The 17,525-nt window shown below is 30.1% G+C and overlaps 1 protein-coding gene and 1 long non-coding RNA gene across 8 annotated transcripts in view; one reads left to right on the top strand and one right to left on the bottom strand.

The window, feature by feature from the left end:
* Window positions 1-319: 319 nt before the first annotated feature.
* LOC136982959 (uncharacterized) overlaps window positions 320-17,525 on the top strand; it is a 44,968-nt gene continuing 27,762 nt past the window's right edge. Inside the window, exons 1-3 of one of the 7 annotated variants that reach the window (XM_067279533.1) lie at window positions 371-456; window positions 4,583-4,740; window positions 14,761-14,898. In XM_067279533.1, the coding sequence (XP_067135634.1) occupies window positions 14,808-14,898 (91 nt within the window). In that variant the 5' untranslated portion in view covers window positions 371-456; window positions 4,583-4,740; window positions 14,761-14,807. The other 6 variants (XM_067279531.1, XM_067279536.1, XM_067279532.1 and 3 more) reach the window with 6 other exon arrangements.
* LOC136982970 (uncharacterized) lies at window positions 5,937-9,744 on the bottom strand. Its single transcript, XR_010881956.1, has 2 exons — window positions 7,697-9,744; window positions 5,937-6,101 (listed from the first exon to the last, which is right to left on the bottom strand). It is a non-coding gene; the product is annotated as an uncharacterized lncRNA (long non-coding RNA).

The following is a 17,525-nucleotide window of genomic DNA, read 5'->3' on the forward strand; positions in this document are numbered from 1 at the left end:
TCGATTCTGAAGCGATTTAACGAATAATTCGCCGCCAAACGTAACGATATAACTCATAAATTTTCGACTGGACTAATTAAAAGACCCGTAACAATTGTTATAATATAAATTATATTGGAATTAATAATAATTTCGACGTTTAATTTCATTTCTGTACTTAAAATAGCCGTCGTAATTTAAGTGGATGGCAAATAAGTAGGACGTCGAGTAACGCTCTTGTTCCGTACACAACATTATATAAGTAAGAAAAAAGAAAAAAAAGGAATAGTTGGAAGCTGGATGTTGTATCCGTTAAAGATGTGAATGGAAATCCGCAACGTCCTAGTCACGTGGACGAACGTCCTTCAAGGTTATTGGGCTGTTCGCCTCGTCCAGACACAAACGCGATTCGTGTCACAACGGAAGGACGTTACGGAAGCATCTTCCTCATTCTGCGTGGATTTCGTTTTGCGTAAGGTATGTACTCGGTTTTCACTCAAAAATTCACCACTCTAATTGCATTAAGCACTAGCAATTAACCTAAAGGATCGGTTTCCTTCATTAATACTAATTGGAGACGTTTTGTTTTAAAACCGCCTCTTGTTATATTGAACTATTATCTGCAAAATAATCTCCGCCGTAAAATTGATTTGGGGATTTTTCTAATTCCCTTCTTGCTTAATTTATAAAATGTATTTCGTGCAAGCGTAAGGATTTTACGGACAGACACTAGGAACGTTCTAAAATTAGAATATATATATATTTTTTTATATGTATAGATTTTTTTTCGAGTACTTGCAGTTTTTCAAGTCCCGTTTGTCGAGGAAAAAAAGACGAAAACAGTTATTTAATTTAACCCAGTTTATTATTTTAAAACGGTGTCAAACAAACAACATTTAAAATTATTTATACATTTTAAATTGTGGGAACCGGTTAGAAAGTGAAAAATTCTGTTTTAATCGACATTTTTAAAGTTATTTAGTTGGAAAATTTCGTTATAATGTTTCTAAAATAACAGACATTCGAGACGTGTTGTTTGTATGTCAGGAATAACATTTGTCAAACAGATTATAAATTGACTATCCCCCGACGATGAAAATAAGTGCACAGTTTTTAATATTTGTCGACTTTAGTTGTTACTTTCGGGATAATTATAGTATGCAGGAAGGTCAAATTTGCCTACAGCATTTTCAGATTTTATAATCATTCACTTTATGTAAGTTTAAGTTAGATTGGTATTAACATTTTCAGTAGAAAGTGGAGTTATTGATATATACACTGAGTAAAGTGTATAATTTTTTTCAAATTTAATATATATGTATATTTGTTTTTCTAAATTGTCAATAACCTTAACCTAGTATTCGGATATTTTATGCTGTTCTTATTAGTTTTATTTCCAGTTTAATAGGTGGCACGTCTGTTAAACAATAAAATGCACTCATACGCGACTCTTGTGTCTTGACGACGTGTCAAAGGTGAACACCTGATTGCATTCTTGTCTGTTTAACTGTTTTAAATAGTTAAAATGCGCAGCAATTAATACCAGACAAGTTTCAGTACTGGTATATCCGGTAATAAACGTTGTTTACTTCTAACGCGACCAACGCCCGAAAATAGACACCACCCTTTACAAAACGTATCACGTATTGGGAGGGAGAGACAGCACGAGCTTCCGTTGAGTGGAAGGGAAAAAAAGTCTAGATGATAGATAGCTACAGGGGTCTCTTAGTTTCACTGCCCTAGTTCAACCCTCGCTGGATAAAATGGTTCGTTCCCTTTACCTTGTATGTTTTATTTTTAATATAAGTCGATATCGTCTCCGACGCACTTTTTTTTTTTTTTTTTTTTTTTGTCAAAGTGTTACTTTTGTTATTTGGAAATACATTTTTGTCGAACTGTCCTTGTGAGGAACGAAGAAACCTGTTCCTCGGAGCATCTCTAATACACAAACAATGCGGTAGGAACGGATAGGATTGGATACTTTCCAGTTTCCTATATAACCGGGCCCGTGTTGGTTAGCGGTGCGTGTCGTCAAGGTCACTTACTCGAGTAGGAAGGGGAAAAAAACGAAGGAAAACAGTAGATAGAACTATAACTGACCTTCGATTGTGCACGAACTAGTCGCATTAATCAAGAAGAGACTTCTCCTACAAGAGTTCCTGCTGCTTTTGTTCAAACAGGAACTCCTGACGTCATTCCCCCACTCCGTTACTTTTACTATAGAGCCGAAAGCAAACTTAATACAGTTTTCTTCTTTATTAAGTGTTAGATAACTTGTTTAGAAGGTACGTTACGTTATTTGAAATTATTTAGGAACTCGAACCACTACAGAATTGATTACGAATTCTTTTATCACTTTTTGTATCGCGTATTGCGCGCATTTTACATCGTTAATCTAGTCGAAAAAATACGTTAGAAACAATAAAAATCTGTATCTTATTGGTAGAAATTATTAACAATTAATTTCTAATCGCGCTGATATGTTGCAACTAAAAAAAAAAAGGAGCGAAAGGTCACAGTCTCTACTGATATAATGTTTACGAAACAGGATAAATTCTAATTTAATTAAATTAATTATTTTTTTAACTCTAAATTAGACCCTTTAATGTGTATTGCAAACTTTCCTTTTATCTAAAATGTCATTCAAGATTTCTTCGGTAAACATATTTTTTTTTCCTATGCGATAAATAACCGAAAAGTTTTGAAAGTGAAGCATTACAGCGTCGAGTTAAATTATATTAGTTATTAAATTGTGAGTGTTAAAGTTTGGAAATTTTTATTTAGATATCGATTTTAGAAACCTAAAGAAATTTTAATAAAGTTTTTTTATTGGTTTCTATTTATAATTAAGTTATTCGAGAATCGTTAAAGGCCATCTTTTGATGATTAATTATACAAAATCGGGTTGCTCAATGCATGAATCATCTAGTTTTATTCAATAATAAATTAATTATTTCGTTAAAAAATATTGATTTCCTAATAATTAAAAATAGATGTGTGTTATGATGCGATTTTATAAATTTGTGTCGTGTTTATTAATTCTTTCTCAATTATAAATTCATGTTTTCGAAAACTAGTTTATATATTAGTTACACCTATTTCTTTCCTTTTATTTTAAGAAACTAGAACAACTTTTCGATGTAAAACACGCTTAATGCCATGGTAAAATTTTTCGGATATTCACGATAAACCTGTATATTTTCAGCAAAACAATCGTAAATAACAAGTAAAATCTTAGGCTAAGTGCAAGTGTAGAGACTCGGTTGGTCAGGCATAAATCAAGAACCGTATAACGTTTTCGTGATAAAAAGAAAAAATAAAATGTTAAATTCATCTTAAAATAAAATCATAAGTGAAAATGCCATCAGAATTTCTATTAGATCTTTTAGAATCGTCTGTTTATTCGTTTTTTCTCGAAAATTCTCCAGATATTGCAGGAAACATTCGGAAATTCTACAGTCGACAAATAAAAGATAACGTAGGTATTTTTCTTAGTATAAGCGTATTTATATTTTGATATAGAACCGAGAGGAGAATTTACAACGTTGAAATATACTGGCAGGCAAACAAATTAAACGAAGGTACAAATTGTAACAAAACAGGAAGAATAGAAACTCTCATAAATATAACTTTTTCCTTGCTGTTTCTACATGTCATTTCTCTCGTCCTGGAATCGACACCCTCGTAAATATAAATTAACTAGATCTTAATTAGTTATTAGAGCAGGTAATTTCAGATGCTTGCTAATTATGAGATGTTTATAAAATATGTCCTCTTTTCAAAATAAGTTCTTTAAAAAAAAAGAAAGAAAAGAAAGAAACAAGGATAAAAGTGTATAATTCTAGAAATGAAACACCAAGTTTATCTCAGATAAGCTTAGTGTCAATTATTTCTTTTTAAAAGTAAAGGTAATATTGCAGAAGTAGATGCGTATTGACTGCGTTAGGAGTTGATATACAAAGTGAATATCGAATATCTTCTGGCTATTTATCTTTCTGGCTTGATATTGCACAGTCGCGCTTAATTTTCACCGAAAACAACAGCAGCGTAACTGTTTTTCTTCGCGCGTTAGATGCATAACTGATGGTAAACCTATAATTAAAGCTGGACTGGATTATAGTGCATGAACGCGTTGTTTATTTCTCCATGAAAACTGGAACATTGCCACAACTATCTAACAACCCCCCCGCATTAAAACTAGATACTCCGACAGGTGACCCGCTAAAGTAACCGAGAAACATCAAAAAAAGAATTCTTGTTTACAGCCAGAACCGTAAATAAAATCACTGACTCCAAATTTCTAATAATGTTCACCCAAACATAAAAAAAAACAAAAAAATAATTGAAAAAAGCCAGCGTGATTTTTAACGATAGTTTAAGGTCGTATACCCAAAATATAAACTAATAACCGGGAAAAAAAGGAAAAAAAGAATGAAACCAAAATAAAACAGAACAAGAACGGATTGCGTCACTAAGCAAACAATCTCCACATCCAAAAATCAACAGAACGAAACAGTGTAGGGTCTTAACAATGTCGAGTTAGGTTATCGACACAATCGTTACGTCGTCCATTACGAGATTAACGATTGATTTTGTCCACTAGACTTATTAAAGACTTTAGACGATTGGACCGATGCCAAATCTATCGACCAGATGTCGCCACAAAAGCCAGCTAGTAGTATAGAAGTGGGTCGACATCACTGATTTGTTGTTTTGATACAACTCTGATATTGCGCTTTGGTACCTCATCAAAGTTAAATGGTAAGTCAGAATTTTATAATTGATAAAAACGCTAACCTCGTCCGTGCCGTACGACACTTTAAAAGTGTTCCAGTGTAACCTCTATGTCAAAAGAGGTTTTTCCACATTTAACTATTGCTATGTATAGAACGCGACTTAGTTCGTAGGAATTTCGCGCTGCAACCCCCGAAAAATCGAACTTTGATACGAATTTCTCTCCTTCTACTTAAACTAATTCCCTCCACCGGCTTTTAAGGTAAGTTTGCAATTTTATAACAGCCGTCTGCATCGTAAAAGCAATCTATTTAAGGTGGAGATTGTTATGATTCCGATGGCTAACCGAGATTTTAACCGTGTAGATATCCGGTTAATTGTCTTATAAATTTTAGTATGGGAAGATGGTTATCTCGCGCTCATTTAATGCATAAACGTGCCATAACGCTGTAAATAGGAACAAGAAATAAAATACGTTCCAATGACATTACGTCCGAAGAATGTCTGAAGGTATGTTCCTGCGTGACATAAAGTGGCACGTGATCGCGGGAGAATCGTCCCAGCCGAGTGACGATCACGTGGTCACCGGTTGTCGAACCAAATTAACACGAAATTTATCGGAATTGACGTCGAAAGGAACCAATCGTCAGCCAGTTTATAGCATATTTTTAGGTGATTAGGTTTAAAAGCTATATACGAAAATTAGTTTGATGACTCGAATAGCCGCTTCGTATTTTTTTATAGTATAGACGAAGAGCCTGCAAAAGCAGCCAAGTTTCAATTAGTTGTTTTAGAATGATTTTATGCCAAAAGCATAGCGGTTAAAGGTAATTCTCTTAGATTTTTTTTACATAAAATTTCTTATGGTATAGTCAGCATTCGATTTTGTTTCCTTTCGGAAAACGGAACTGTGCCAGACATTTCTAAAACAGTTTGTGTAGGTGAAAGGCGATAAATGTTCGCTGGAAGACTGTTTCTGGCTTTGCATAAACAACTCGGCAGCCCATGATAAATAACCCAAAGCGCTCATATAGGAAAACGTGTCTAAATGTTACTTTTAAATATACGTTGTAGAAAAATTTGAAGAACGACGCTCGTTCATAACGCTGATGGTTCTCTTAATCGAGTGAGTAATAACTTTAATCAAAAATTTAATAATTAAATCGAATTTCCGTCGTAAAATAAGTTAGTATCTTTTGCCAAGGACGTAAGACTTTGCCAAAACCAATTAATAAATTTTTAATGAACGAAATTTGAGATTTTGATTTTATTGTTTCTTCTCCGAAAAGTTCGATATCGATTTTCCCCCTCGATCGGTGGATTGTCGTATTACTTGTCACATCGCTAACAGGAACGATCAATATTCGTCATTTTCGCTTCACCTGCAACTACAAATCATCGCATTACTTACTTAAAAATTATTACATTGTTTCCCCTATCCGTGGTTCGCTCATAAATCTTTCTTATACAAAATTACTTGGCATTTTAAGAAACCTCCCATTTGTCCAGCGATCATTTTTCATAATAACTTATTCAAAAACTTAGCGAAAAAATTTAATTTTAAGCATTTATTTTATAACGTTATCCTATCAGAAGAGAGATATGAAGTGTTCCGCTTTTATTTTGTCTTCTGGCATTGATAGAACAATAAGGGAGACCTTGAAACTTTAACTAGTTAAAGAAATTACTTTTTTATAGTTATGTGGGTAGAATTTAAATATTTTCGAACGAAAGACTAGCACTTTTTTACTTTTCAAACCGACCGTTATAAAACACGGTTTGCTATGGTTATGGGCGCCATCGAGGAGACAACAGAATTTCAGAAGCGTGGTTTGCTCCCATCGTATATTATGAAGTCATAAGCGATTATCGTCATTTTTTTCGAGGTTATTTATATATTTTATTTCATAACGAATTGAAACATAACTATAGTCGATAGAGATAAATAATCTGAACGCTATCGAAGACCACCACTGACCAAAAAGTGACGTCAACAACAAAGAGCGAATTCGTTTCAGGGACAGCAGTTTTGGCATAAGTCCCATCGAAACAGTGATTACAGACTGTTTGCAGCTATTAATTCCTGTCCTGTTATGTGATACATAACTGCTCTTTTCAACGAGACACGTTTGCATCGCAATTAGCAGTTTTGTTCTCGATTCATGCTTATGGAAGAAAAAAAATTGGCATGAATATTTTAAAATATTTTTTCCATAAAGGTATGTGAACTTATTGTAAAATGGGGGATTTTTTTATCACTTGTTTAGCACGCAGCGCACTGTTCTATCAATAACTGCGAATATTCTCATACCCTTTGAATAATCTTAGCGATTGTTGAAATCCTTAAAAATCCAATTGAAATGATACGCTACAAAAAGATTTACTTACACCTACCTCTCTTTGTGTTAATGACTTGATGTTAAATTTTATAATAATAATGATAATAAAAATGCGGGAATAATTTCCTCTGTAAGATGTGGACATAAAGTATATTTTTGTATATTTTGAAGAATGTTTAGCGGATCTGAAGGAGATGCTTTAAACATATAAAATGGATGGCGATACTGATATAGGCTACAAATCGTATGTGAATACTTCCAAAAATTTATCTTGAAATTCATCCAAAACGTGACCTCAATAAAATTTATGGACTAGTTGAACTTGAGAATTTAAAAATATAACTAATCGGGCTTGTTCTTTAATCAAATTAAGAATAAACAAGGTCGTGGCTTTAGTCTTCTCTGTGGAGAGAAATAACAATTCAGTCACCTCTACAAAAATATTTTGATATTTTTAAATATGTCTAAAAATAGTAAATTAGCAGGAATCTTTTTAAAACGAAAGAATTTTTTTCCTCAGAGTTCATCAGTCTGTAATGAAGACAAAAGAATTTAAGGTAATTGCATGCAAAATTATGTTCCCCACGTCAAAATCAAACACCAGATGATGGAGAAAAATTTATCAGCAATATTCGGTCACTCACCTTTGTTCTATCGTCTTTAAGAGGGGGTGGAACTAGTAATGGCGCCGGGAAGTTAGATAACGCCGAGATGCCAACGAAAATAATAATTCGGCTTTGCGAAATTATAAAAATTGTTTACTCGCTAAACATAATAAAATGAAACTACCTACGCAGATAAAAGGCCACGTGATTGACATTGAACGCTTTTCCTTACGGCAAACATATATTCGTGGCACGTGACTTACAGCTGGTAGTTGTCAAATTCAAACACGTAAACAGGAAGAGTGTAGATAGTGCACTTCCGGATAATTTCACCGTAGGTACAGTACATAATTTCGTCATTGAATAACACTTTTATTTTTCGGAGGATATGCCGCATTATGCCTTTAAGTCTCGTTCAATGTCAGTTAATTAAACAATAACGCGGTAGTTATAATAGTATAGACAGATGACGATGAATTCGTTTCCTTACTAACAAATGTCTCTCCGATGTGTTCTTCGTATTGTTTTCAATTATTATAAGACTAAAGCTTATCTTCCTTTGCCAGTCTGAAAGTAGGACGGCGCCTGCTTCCAGATTTTAGTTTTACTATCGAGTTTAGCTGGTTTTTGATATTACTAAAAGTCATAAAATGGTATTGTCCTATGACGAATTGTAAAAAACAGGAGTTTATTTTCTTTCAGAGTTTTCGATCAGTGTCCTTTCAAAGTCTCCAGTTTTTCTCCTCGTTTAAAAAATTATTATTGTTTGTTATTATTATATAATGCTTTATAAATATGGCGATACTGATGATGATGAATTTCTAAACAACTGGGAAGAATATAACTTCCTGTTGTTTGTAAGGTGTAGAGTCAAACTGCGCTCGTACAAGTAATGAGGATGCAATTGTGTCAACCATTCGAGCACAGCGGGTTAAGGTTCGATTCGTTTACTGAACTCATTAAATATTATACATTATGGTTATGACCGGATTGTCCCCGTGTGGGTTGTGCCATTCCCGTTTTAATGTCAAACGAATGCTGTTGTTAATAGTTTCGATTCAGTCGTACAGTACGTTGCAAAATACACCCACGCTAATCAGAAAATAAAATTTACTCGATTATTTTTTGGAAATCTTTCAGGCTTTTTTTAAACCTTCTAAAAATACTAAATTTATTTATTTATTTTCTAAAATCAATCATTCATTAAACTTTCTACCGCATTTATATAATCCAGGGTAGATTATTCGTTAACTGTGTTAGTCGTACAACGTTTTAATATTTTATTTAATTCTATGCATAACTTTTACAATTTATTCTGACCCACTTGACACCGCCTCGAATTATTCTCCTGTTTATTACAACTGATGCAACAGATTACAAATGTTGAAAGGCATTTCGAATACAGAACGAAACACTAACCGGATCGGATATTTAAAATTTTGCAATAAACCATAATCTGATTTCTTTTTTTAAATAAAATACGCACTCGTGTTTTGATAATTTTTAACTCTTTTAATGTGCAATACGGCATTATTAACGATAAGGCAATTGTTCTTTTTTACTTATTATCTTGCACAGTTTAAAGATTTAGATATTATCAAATTACACAGAGATAAATTTGATATAATGACGCCAGTTACTTGTATTACATCTTTTTTTTATATTTTTTTATAGTAGCAGGATCCAACTTTTGGTGTCGTCATCAGCTTACTGCCGTTATTTAATCTTAAAATAAGCAATTCTCGGATAATTTAAGCGAAAATTAATTTAGCTCACTCGTCTAGTTAGCTATTAACGAGAAAGAAAATATGATATAAACAGCAATAAATATATGAGATGATAGAAATTAATATAGATGAACAGATGTGAAACTTTTGTCAACAGTCTGGATTTTTTTTCATATCGACTTAGCATCTGCAATAGTCTTGTCTAAGCCGACTGGAGCCATATTTTGCAATCTATTTAGATATTTAATATTCTTCTATTTATCAATTGTTTACCAGTAGCTGCATTGATAAAGTTGTAGAAAATCAACAGATAAATCGTATTAATCGTTACGTATATACACACCTATTCAACAACAATTGAAAAAATAGGAAAAATAAAACCAAATTATATATATATATATAATTTTTATCCAGTTATAAACAAGTTTTTGCGTTAAATAACCTTATTCTATACAAATTATTCTTTGAGTATTTGTTAAATAATAAATTTATGAAGCTCTAAATGAGGAAATATCTTTAAAAATAAATTTTTGTTAATTTTCTAAAGTAAAAAAAATAGTTATATAAAATTAAGTTCGGAAAAGGAAGAGTTTTAAAAAACTTCTTACGTTAATTGCTTCCGGAAGTTCGAAGTTATTTGATACAGGCTAGACATAATTAGTTAATATCATATCAAACAACTTCTATGATGTAAAGCGTAGGTTTAATTATATCCTCAAATATTCTTTATTTATTTCTGTTTTAAAGAAGTTATCCGAGAGAAATGTTTTCGTAATATTTCTATTTTATTTTCGACCCAAGATGGGAGGAACTTATGTTGGAAACATACGCCAATCTCTCAGTTTCAGTCTAACAATATAGATCTAAATCGATAAGAATTTTATATTTGGAATGGAGAAATATCCGTCGCAAATCTGAAAGAATAATAAACAGCCTGAATAGCACGCAACACAATATTCAGAGCGTTTGAAGCATCAAACCTGTAATCATTTTGAATAATTTAGGGTGCAGGAAAAACGTTTCGAAGACGTTATCTTGTTGTAAATATTTTAAATAAGTCGTAAATGAAACAAAAAAGATGCATTTAAATTTGTATTTAAAATTGTTTTTCTAGGAAAATATGTTTTCGACAAAATTGCACGAAACAATGATATTAGATTTCTGCTTATGATACGGAAAAAGCTTATGTTAGCATTCTATACTTTGTCTGTCCGTAAGCGTTAGATGAATATCTCGGAGACTTAAAATTTTTTGAATAGTTTTAGAGGCCCAACGTACTCTCACTTTACCAAGTTTGGTAAGATTAGACAAGTCAGGCATTCATAAGGTTTTTAAAAAATTGAGCAAAATCTCACTGTTGCAATCTTAAATTTTCGATTTTTTAAAATTTATCTCTATTGAAATTCAAGCAGCTAAATTATTATATTAAAAATAAACAACAAATTTTTATTTTGAATAAAAAATAATCGAGGGGGAGACTTTAACACATCTTAACTTCGATCAAATATGCTGACAATTCCAAACTATCTAACATAAATTCTTTCATATGTGTACTGTAACATATTTTATATCTACTTGAATAGGCTAAAAGATGTTTTCATAAATTTAATGCATAGTAAAAGTAATAAAAGAATAACATAAGACATTTATAAAATTTAAAACATGAAAACATAAACTATAAGAGTAGCTTTTAAAAAATTTTTCCAACAAAAATAATTCTGAAAAGCAAATAATATATTAGAAATTAATATAGAATACCGAAATGCTAACTTCAATACATTTTCATTTTAAAACAAAAGGAAATTCATTCTATATACTAACCAAATTTTACAATAATAAAATTGTATTTTTACTAAAAAGTAAAATTTCTTCTCTTCTAAAATTATTTAATTTAGTTACAATTCTATAGATTCTAAGCATACAGTTTTATTTTAATAATTTTGATAATATGAAAATAGTGGATTTGAATCTGTCAGCAAGAGTTAATCCCTGAAACTAGTTTAAACCACACGCGACTACCTCGTGAGAAAAATGTGTGTTGTGCCATCTGTTATACAGAAATCAAATAAACTAGTTTCAAATTTATTAAATGTTACATTAATTTAAAAATATTTATAACGTATGGAAATAATATAATGGTGTTGAGTTGAATAACAGCTTTGATAAAAATAGATATTAACCTAATTGAGCGCACAGATTTGTATAATGAATGTAAAACACTTTTAAAAGCATTTTTAAATAGTTCGATATCGAAATAGTTTCGATATAAGTTTAAAATGTTATTGATTTTTAACATTGTTATTTTTAATATCGTAAGCAAAACTCAAGTTTTAGAGGAATCTATAACTAGAAACGAATATGTTAAATTAAGTATAACAATGATATATTTTTTTTATATAAAAACCTTGATTAATATTCCAAATTAAACGTCTCGGATAAAACTACAACCTTTAACACTAGATTACTTCATTTTTATTGGGTCTTCTATTCTAGGATTAAATTTTAATTACTGTATTTGCAATTCATAAGTTTATAAATTAATTTAAAATCATTAACAGACAATCATTAATAATCATTTGCAAACGGATATTTCTCTCCTTAATACGACTTTCGTTTGAAAAATGATTAGGTCTGTTATGCTTCTTACCGTCTTTCACTGAGACGATCTGAAATATAAGAATATATTTTTCAATAATAATAAAATCGTCTTTTTTTAAAAAAAATTCAAAAGGCATTTTCTAACGAAAATAAATCCATTCTTCATGATTAGAATCTTATTTTAAAGATCCTTCTGGATTTTAAGACAGAGTAATTTCGAAGAACCTCCTTTTTTTAAAATAAATATATATATATTAGACGTTCGAACTAAAAACTAATTACATGAAAACTTTTATATTTATATTTTACAGCTTACTCAAAGATTAATTAAATTATAAATTTTTTTCAAGAGACTATTTTGATGAACTTCATTACTATTAAATTCTAATCTTTCCTTATTTTAAAATAGAATATCGATTTACTTCTTGTAATTTGAGGACACCTCTACTTAAATCTGTGGTAGAATTATCAAATATTCCTTTTTTTCCCGATAGAAAATCTAATTGAGATTTATCTTACAAGTGAAGATAGCCATAGCCTATATATTTAATTCCAAGAGAATTACAATAATATTTTAAACTTTAAAAACGTTATCTTCTTCTTTCATCATTTATGCATTTATATTATGAAAACGTTTATAAAAAGTTTTATATCTTTAATAATTAAATGGGCGAACTTTTGTTTCGCTGAAGACTTTTTTCATTTTATTAGTTCCTTCAACTTTCCATTCCTTCAACATTTTTATTAGCTCCTTTTCGAGATGAAAGAGGGATCTCCGGATATTAGTAAAGTACATTTTTGATCAACTTTTATGTCGGGAGTAGAATACGGTGTTTTAAAATTGCAACATTTAGAAAATTGGATTTCGTGGATACTTTATCGTAAAAAGTATAGCTGCTCGTAAAACTTCGGAAAAAAGAAGAAAGAAAAACTTAATTCGCATTGCTTTACTTAAAAAAAAAAAAAAAAGCTACTATATTAAAGAAACGGAGAAGGAATATCTTTTGTTATTTCAACAAATGTAGACCGATATCTTAGGAGCTTCAATTTTAGTACAGACTCATTAATTACTTCAAGTATTTAGATTTCATCAGATAATTAATTAATTAATCATCAACGATCAATAAAAAAATGAAAAAAATTTATGACTTATCACTCGAATAATTTCAGTAATTGAAGGGGGAGGAAAAAAAGCTATTACTTCGAAAAGTACTCGTTAAATTGTTAAAACTTGCAATTTTTCTTAGAAATGTTACAATTTCCTTTCACAAAAAACAACAACAACAAAAAAAGAGTCGAGCAAATTCATTTTATTTTCTTCGATTTAATTTTAAAATCATTCGAAATATAGCATCCTCATAACGATTGAATAACGGATGATGACGATGTTTTCGCTACCAAATACAACTGTTAATTTATCGTACAATGAATTAAATATGACGCACTTCCTCTTAAAACAAACAGTTACATCTGGACTTTAGCCAAAAGGTTCTTCACTTACTACGGAAGTATGTTGTTATTCCTATATCAATTCATTCGATTTACATTTTTCGAATTCGAATTTCTTTCGAAGGTGCACGAAAAAATTAAATACAATATAACGAATTCTTCAAATACTTATCGTTATTTATATAAATTGCGTGTTTAATTTAGATATTATTTTAAATTATATTTCCTCGTTGGATAATTTCAGCTGTTTAACTGACTGTGACCACAATTCATTTTATCAAACAAACATTCTAGAAATGTTAAGTATGTGACAAAGTATCGATAAAAATAAGAATTCGCTGTTCAAATATTTGCAGAAACTTCTTAAAATACTCGATCCTTATATTTACATCTTAAAACATTCATTAAATCAACGCTTTGACATTATATAAATATTATAATAGATTAAATTGGATTTCTGAAAAATGTTTCTATTGCATATAACTGATATTTATAGTTTTTTTTTGGAAATTCTCTTTCCAATAGTATAAACAACAAGGCACTTTCTGCAGAAAATCGTATAAAATTTTCGTTTATACAGTTTTCTTAAGTTATTTATGTTTGCGAGTGTTCTATAATAAATTTATGTCCTATCTGCATCTGTTTACTTGGAAATAATCACATGAAATCGCTTAAAATAATACTTTTTTAGAAAAGAAATTGCTAGAAATACGAGATATTTCTGAATAATTTATCTTGACTTATTTGAGTTTTATTTTTTTCTCTATTTTACAGAAAATATAATTGACTAATTAATTTTTCTTGTTTTCGTTATAAGAATTATTAATCAAATTTCTATTTACAGATTATATTTTACATTCACTCTTCTAAAACAATATGGTTCACAATTTAAGACTCGTGCAGTTTTTTTGGGGAGAGTTCCGTTCTATACCGGATTTTTAAAGAATTTCCGAAATGTTTGAGGAATTCCAACGATGATTTCGTAATTTATTACTCCTGAACGTCAGGACGTAGCCTATAATTAATACGTCCTGAAATCGTAAAAAGCGTTGTAATACACTGCTGTAAATAAGAAACCGGAAAGTAAAATTTGACAAATTGGCGTTAAAATAGACTTTTTTTTTAACGATTAATACTTTATCGCTTCTAATATTAATAGGTATCTATTTATTTTGGACGAAAATATTTTGCCCTCCCTGAAATTTCTAGGGAAAGCGATTTGAAAGTTAGCGGAAACCAGAGGCGCGGTTTCCTTGAATGTGTTAGGATGTTAATGCCCAGCATTTAGTAGCATATAAATTTAAAATCTTTTTCTTTTTTTTTTCCCAGTGTCTCTTCGAAGAAGAGTTTCTGATGAAAATGGAAGTCGACTTATTATGATGCTAATCAACGTCTGGTGGACGGTGATTGCACTGATTCTGCCTCTGTGCTCTGTCAACAGTGAGCCAACCTGCCTTGAAAATAATGGTAACTATCAACAGTTGTTGAATTTTTTCAAATCAATTTCATCATTAAAGGAGTTATATAAACTGGTTATAATTTTAAAATTATAAATAATATAAACCTGATTGTATGTTAATCCAGTTGGGAAAATGAGAATAATGAAGAATGATTACCATTTTCTGACAAGATTTTTATCATTATTGTATGTTATATTAATTATTTGACAATGATTATCAAAAATATTCTGTATATTTATTCAGTGGAATTGCTTCTAATGGTTCCAGTATCCTAATTTTATGTTGAAATACTATTGCATCAATATTGAAAATATTGATTTCATTACTTTTTATTGAGACCAAACAAAATGCACTAGTAGGTTGACATATTTGAAGCAACAGGATGTTTTTGCTACTAAAATTAATTAAAATATTTTTATAATAATAATAATAAGTCGAATCATACTTATTGTTAAAATATCTTTTTAAATAATAAATTCATCTTGTTTTATTTCTTGCATTTTCATATTCAAAAAAATTTACGAAATTTACAATGAACTTATCAAATTTAATGATCATTTTTTATAATAGTCATTGAAATAACTTCATATTTTAAATAACAGTGTCATTCTAACAAAATGTATCATTTCATCATATTTTTATATCTTAACATAAAATTTGTAAATACAAAGCAAATACTCATGCACACACACAGGCAGACACAGTATATTTTATAGTGATTAGTTATTACATATATTTATAAATTCTATTGGTAAATCCAATATTTATAACAGATTCATTACACATTAAATAAAATTTATTTTCTCATTATTTTTATTATTTTGTTTTACTGATTTATGAAAACAAAGTTTAATATTTATAAGTAGTGGGCGTGTACTAGCCGCTGGAGGTACGGGTGAACTTTTAGTGAAGCTTGATAATTCTGCTTTGAGTGAATTGAAAACCCATAAGAAGACAAAATATGACAATTTTAAAGAAATGGTTATTTGTGAATAGACTTTCCTTGATTTTAATTGTGTGTTTATTAATAATTGCTGGGATTGAGTCCAATCCAGGCCCTTTCCCTCGATCTCCACAACAAATACGTCAAGAAGATATGCAAAGAAGGGACGAGGCAGACCTTGCAACAATAAGCATAAAGAAAAAGAAAGGCAATTGAGCGATACAACTAGTGAAGATTATTATCAATTAGAGGATGTTTTTAATAAAAATAGTCCTGGGACCTTGAGAGCTACGAAAATTTACGACTACTTTGAAACTTCAAGAGATTTAGGGCCACAAGTTCAGGAAGAGTCACAATTTACATTGAAAGCAATATACAAGCTAATTCAAGATAAGTTCTCTCTTCTTCATATGGAACTACAAGGAATTAGAGCAGAAGTCATTGCTTTGAAAGAAGAAAATAAATATTTGAATGGAGAATTGTCAAAATTATCCCAAAAAGTAGAAGAATTAGAGGAAATATCTAATAATAATTGCCAATTGAAAGGTATGTTAGAATTTGAAATAGACCAGCTAGCTAACGTGAGAAATAATAATAACATTATAGTTATAAACTTTCCGTTCAACTCGACTGATCATGTAAAAGAAATTAATCAGTTTATAAAAAAGGACTTGGGAATAATTAATAGTCACATAGAAGAAGTGGTTAGATTAACCAACAGTGAAATCAAACCCATAGTGAAAATATTATTGGGGTCCGTATATGATAGGAGTCTGATTATTAAAAAATTCTGGAAAAAGAAAGGCGACTTCAATAATAAAGTGAAGGAAAAGATAATAGTTAGTTCGGATTTATGCATGAGATCCAGAATGAGAAGAAAAAAATTATTGGCAATAATTAAAGAAGAAAAACATAATGGGAATAGAATTATTATAAAAGATGATTATTATATTAAAGACAACATAAAATATACATATGATATTAATCTAGATAAAGTAGTCCAATTGAATGATTTTTCAAGAAGGAATTGATTGTCATCATAGATCTGATTATGGCTAGATAGAAGAAATAATAGTTAGTTTGAATGTTTAAACGCTAAAACTATGGTAATAGAAAAATTGAAACAGATTTCGCCTACACTTATTCCTTATGATAATCATTATTAAAGTTTTTCCTAAGTTAGGAGATCGAAAAAATATCAACTATTCCACCGAAGTCATTATATCAAGTACATAATTGATATATTTCTCCTGAATTCTGCCTATCTTAAGATTGTTCTAATCTGTCAAAATCTTGCGTGGTATAATATAATTTCAGAACCTTATATAGCAACTGATATGTTTCAGAATTTTTTACCATTAAATTTCTCCATCTGGCTAAGATTTAACAACAATAAGATAATTCAATAATAATAATAATTACCTTGCAGTTGGTGCTATCCTAGATGTAGGGGTTTTTATTCCCCAAAAATTATAAGTGTTGTTTTATAGCGAGGCACTAGTGTTACGAAATAGATATAACCTCCGTGCGAGGAACAAGATCAACAATGAAATACTAACTAAGCATTTTGTATGTGGAAAAAATTACAATTTGATGATAATTTTTATAATTTAAAAGTTTTTTGTAGTTATGTAATATGATATAATATATCAAATACATATGTTTGCAGTATTGCAAATATATATCAATGT

This window comes from Centruroides vittatus, unplaced genomic scaffold (assembly GCF_030686945.1).
Source record: "Centruroides vittatus isolate TY-2023 unplaced genomic scaffold, ASM3068694v2 contig_875, whole genome shotgun sequence".
Classification (NCBI taxonomy): Eukaryota; Metazoa; Arthropoda; class Arachnida; order Scorpiones; family Buthidae; genus Centruroides; species Centruroides vittatus.